This window comes from Mandrillus leucophaeus, unplaced genomic scaffold (genome assembly GCF_000951045.1).
Source record: "Mandrillus leucophaeus isolate KB7577 unplaced genomic scaffold, Mleu.le_1.0 Scaffold236, whole genome shotgun sequence".
Taxonomy (NCBI): domain Eukaryota; kingdom Metazoa; phylum Chordata; class Mammalia; order Primates; family Cercopithecidae; genus Mandrillus; species Mandrillus leucophaeus.
This window is the reverse complement of record NW_012102432.1, coordinates 5,816,382-5,821,642: the sequence shown is the minus strand read 5'-3', so window position 1 is coordinate 5,821,642 and position 5,261 is coordinate 5,816,382. Positions and strand designations below refer to the sequence as shown.

General features: G+C 34.5%; 1 protein-coding gene across 1 annotated transcript in view; it reads right to left on the bottom strand.

Annotated features, from left to right (window-relative positions):
- LOC105541241 (cholesterol 7-alpha-monooxygenase) overlaps positions 1-2,674 on the bottom strand; it is a 9,953-nt gene extending 7,279 nt beyond the window's left edge. The window contains exons 1-2 of the mRNA XM_011982185.1: positions 2,458-2,674; positions 672-912 (exon numbers count right to left, since the gene is read on the bottom strand). Coding sequence (XP_011837575.1) covers positions 672-912; positions 2,458-2,537 — 321 coding nt within the window. The 5' untranslated portion in view covers positions 2,538-2,674. The remainder of the gene's footprint in view (positions 1-671; positions 913-2,457) is intronic.
- Between the last annotated feature and the right edge of the window lie 2,587 nt (positions 2,675-5,261).

Genomic DNA, 5,261 nt, shown 5'->3' with positions numbered 1-5,261 from the left:
TGGGACTACAGGTGCCCGCCACCTCGCCCGGCTAGTTTTTTGTATTTTTTAGTAGAGACGGGGTTTCACCATGTTAGCCAGGATGGTCTTGATCTTGTGAGCTCGTGATCCGCCCGTCTCTGTAGATGTATTTTAACCAAACTTTAAGCTACTTAGTCACAAAGACCAAAGCTAATATTTATTTGCAGTAAGTAGTTACTAGTTTTTTTTTTCTTAGCAACAGAGCTTCTTTTATTACATCTAAATGATGTTAAAATATCTTGCCAATTCCTTAACAAAATGAAACACTGTGTGGCACAAGTGTGGCCAGACAACTGTTGAATGTTAGGTTTCCATCACTTGCACTCTTTCATAGACACTGCTGATGTGATGAATTTTTCTCTCTCTTATTCATACAGTGCCACCTGTCTCAGTAGAGCATTTAGTGTATATTTCACCCTCATTAACTTGTCAACAGATGACACATTTATACCTATTTTGACTTTCTAAATGATTGTTACTACGAAGCTATGTATAATTTAATTTATTTATGTTTCTAAGAATCTCCACATAAGGATAACTCTCTTCAACACCTTTATCGTAAAATCTAAGTACATCAAAATTTCTAAATAGACCAGCACATAAAAAGGTAGAAGACAAACAGAATGGTATATAAATGTAAAACTGCTTACCTTCGCAGAAGTAGCAAAGTGAAATTTTTTCCAATCAAAGTATTTTCCATGGCACAGCACCTTATGGTATGACAAGGGATTTGTGATGAAATGGACATATTTTCCCATTAGTTTGCAGGTAAAAACATGACCATGTTTCCTTTGATTTGCTCTGAGGAACTCAAGAGGATTGGCACCAAATTGCAGCGCACAGCCCAGGTATGGAATCAACCCATTCTCTAGAGGTGGTTCACCCGTTTGCCTGTCAGAAACAAATGTATGATAGACATGGATGATTACATATTTGGGTTTTTACTTATATCAGGTTTAAAAATTCTTCCTGCTGACTTCAAACTTTAAAACCCTGTAGTTTATAGATATTTCTTTTGTTGGATGGGCTCCGCTCTTTTACTACGAAAGTAGGTTATATTAACCTAGTAACATGATATGTTGGTGGAAAGGATTACTAAATCTATCCATTTATGCATCCATCCATATGTACATTCAACAAACACCCGTCTACTGTGTGCTCATCACTTTTCCCTATGATTCAGGCGAAAGGATTTACAAAGCCAACGAGATTCTTGCTGTCAGTGCGGAAACAAAACTACATCTAGTGTTTATAATTTTGCTAAGCATCATTTTTCTAAATATCTCAAAATGTTTCTTTTGATTATTTTCTTTAAAGACATAGATCACTGAATAAGAGAGGATTTCAGAACTGAGATTTTCAAAATCTTCCTAGTTTAAAGATATTATTATTCTGTAAGGATGGTTTCAGAGAAGAAGAATCTCATGTGAGAAATTACCTTATTATAAAATGAAATTGAGTAAGATAAACACTGACAGAATCATCTATTGTAATTCAGTGCTCCTTTAAAATGTTTCTATTAGAAAATGTAAACTTATTTTCCAACATAAACTTCTGTACCTCTTGATAGAATAATACAGTATAAAGTAATAACTTTTCTTTTCTTAGTTTGAAGATAAGTAGTTTAATTAAAAGTAAAACTATCAGGCCTGAAAGAAACTGCAAAAGGCAGAAAACACATAGCAATCTACAAAGTTGAAATATGCTCAGGGTGATTTTCTCTTTTTGAGACTGACATAGCAGAGAATATCTACATGCCTCCCCACAATTACTCCTTGAGCCAATTAGAAGTTAAATAAACTATGGTTCTGGATCTGACTGTATTTGTTTTTCTTGCATTCTTGAACCAGTTGTAAATAAATGAAATCAATGTCACATACACTCAGCAGACTTTCCCAGTTCACCAGAGTTGATTAACATTGATTTAAAAACAGAAATAGAATGATCAGCTCAGGTCTATGCTGTAGTCTAGGCTTAGGCAGAGTCTATATGATGCACAAGAATGAGCTTAAAAGAGAATATTTATTTAATAAGAGTATCTATTGAAGCCATGTGAGAGAAAGCAATCCTTTCCATGTAGATTCCCACTTGCTACTTGTATCCTTACTAATTTGGGCTTCGTCTTTAGATATACATATAAATGTACATGGAGACCTTATAAAATTTCTGTCGGTTATGTTTAACAGCAATATACATTTATACATTACCATTGGTATATGCCAATACTAAAAAAGGAAGTTGTCATCATATATTTTGTTAGATATAGTAAAAAAGATATTACTTTAAAAATTCAAATCAAAATTTTCATTAAAAAAATAAGGAAGATAATGCTAATATGTGTAAGTATAGAAAACCAAATTTACTGTATAACAATGAAGGTAAAAAAAAAATTAAATGGATGAATTAAAGAGCAATTTAAAGATAAAACATTCCTACCTTCTCCTTATTCCAAGAATAAGCCATAGACAACAGCATGCTGCTATAGCAATCCCCCAAATCAAAGATATGGTCATCATTTTGCAAATCTAGGCCAAAATCTCTGAGGAAGAAAATCTCTGATTAGAAAGGCAAAGATGTCACTGAAAACAGACTCAAGCTAGGTTTTTTATATACATAGTACCCAGATCCATTAACTTGAGCTTGTTGACCAAAGCAAACAATTAGCCATTTGTTCATTCTATTAGAAAAAAAAAAAAAAGTGGTAACAACTGGCCTTGAACTAAGTCCACAGGTTTCAGAAGTGGTTCCAAAGCAATCAGAGACCTGCAATACTTGATAAGTTGAAGGTCTCTCAAATATATGTTGACTTAACATTCGGACCTGGGGACAGCAGCTAATATTACGAGTTTGGTATGTGTAAAAAGAACAAATAAACCTGTTTAAGATGGGCATAGCTAATAAATACGTAAAATATAATAAAGAAAAATAAGAATGAGTTATTCATCAAGCTTATAATTTGGTCTTGTTAACTTTTAAAGAAGAATTAATTTAGGTGCTTTGCCAGAGAGATGCTGATCAAGTTCAGAGGAAAGAGACTGGGAAAAACATTTCTGTTGCTTCGTGTTCAGTGCTTTTATAAAATCATATATATTTTACTACATATAGTAACATGTTACTTACCTAACATCCTCAAGAGAGTATTCTACATAAGTGCATCCTCTTGATAAATATAGCTTATTGGAAGCATCAAAATTTTATCTATCATTCTTGTAATTAAAATGTTTATCAATTTTTCTAATTATTAAAGTAATAAATTTCATTTCAAATAAGTTAAGACTAACTAAAACATATCTTGGTGGAAAGTGAACATCTATTAATAATTTACCTACCACGCTACTCCTCTACTCAGAAGTAACCACTATTAACTATTTGGCATATGTTCTTCCAAACTTTATTTCTGTGTACACAAAAATGTTAGTTGAACATTTATTACATGCCAAGAACTCTTCAAAAGTATTCTAGTTACAGGCATTAACAAGATAGGCAGGTTTCCTAATCTAATGGAGACTCTATTCCAATGGAGAAAGGAGTAATAAAATACATGTTATGAAAAAAAAAAAAACATGGTATAGAAAGCTAGGGGGGAATGAGGAAAACTTTAGACATGATGATCAGAGATGGGCTCTCTGAAGATGTGACATTTGAGATCTGAATGACAAGAAAAGACTGCTCATGTGAGTATCAGAAGGAAGGATATTCCAGGAAGAGGAAGCAGCAAATGCAATGTCCTGAGTCAAGGATCAATGTGCTGAGTCTAAGAACCAAAAAGAAGGGAGTATCCTACTGAAGCAGAGTGAATGCAAGTTCACAGTTAAGACAAAAGACAAGAAGGTAGGCAAGAGTATTGTGTGTGTGTATATATGTACACATACCCACACAAGTAGATATATATACACATACACACAGTATTCTCTCTATATGTTTATACATGTGTATATACATATGTATAAATAATTTTGAATATGTGCTTCATCTTCCATTGGATAAATGTACTATAATTTATTTAACTGATTTCCTGTTGATGGATATGTGGGTTGTTTCCAGTTTTGGCTATAGACTCCATAGGTTTATTTCATGGTTTTTTTGTCTTTACCTGTTTAAACAGAGATCACACATTTTGTGTGTGTAATTTATCACCATAATTATTAATATCAATCATTGTATGGCAGTACATAGATTTTTCTTAGAATCTAGGTTTTTGGGGGGCTTTGTGCATATTATTTAGACAGATGGATTTTTAAAAACTTAATACATCTTTTAAAAATATCGCTTATAAAAAAGCTGACCTTATACATGGCCAATCACAGCAAGGTATCCCAGTCAGATAAAATGCCAGTCTAAAATCCAAATAATACAGCCCTTTAGAGTCACTTCTCAGACAAATGAAGAACAAGCAAACATACAAAAATGGAAAGGAAGTCAGGCATGGTAGTGTGACATGGTTTGGCTGTGTCCTCATCCAAATCTCATCTTGAATTCTCACATGTTGTGGGAGGAACCTGGTAGGAGGTGATTGAATTATGGGTGCAGGTCTTTTCTGCGCTGTTGTCGTGATAATGAATAAATCTCATGAGATCTTATGGTTTTAAAAAGAGGAGTTTCCCTGCACAAGCTCTTCTCTTGTCTGCTGCCATGTGAGACGTGCCTTTCTCCTTCCACTATGATTGTGAGGCCTCCCAAGCGATGCAGAATTGTAAGTCCAATAAACCTCTTTCTTTCATAAATTGTCCAGTTTCAGGTATGTCTTTATCAGCAGCATGAAAATGGAATAATACAGTAAACTGGTACCAGTAGAGTGGGGCACTGCTGAAAAGATAACCAAAACTGTGGAAGTGACTTTGGAACTGGGTAACAGGCAGAGGGGTTGGAACAGTTTGGAGGGCTCAGAAGAAAACAGGAAAATGTGACCAAGTTTGGAATTCCCTAGAGGCCTGTTGAATGGCTTTGACCAAAATGCTGGTAATGATATGGACAATGAAATCTAGGCTGGGGTGGTCTCAGATGGAGATGAGGAACTTTTTGGGAACTAGAGCAAGGGCGACTCTTGTTATGTTTTCATAAAGAGACTGGCAGCATTTTGCCCCTGCCCTAGAGCTTTGTGGAACTTTGAACCTAAAAGAGATGATTTAGGGTATCTGGCAGAAGAAATTTCTAAGCAGCAAAGCATTCAAGAAGTAACTTGGGTGCTGTTGAAGGCATTCAGGTGTGTTGTTGTTGTTGTTGTTGTTGTTGTTGTTGTT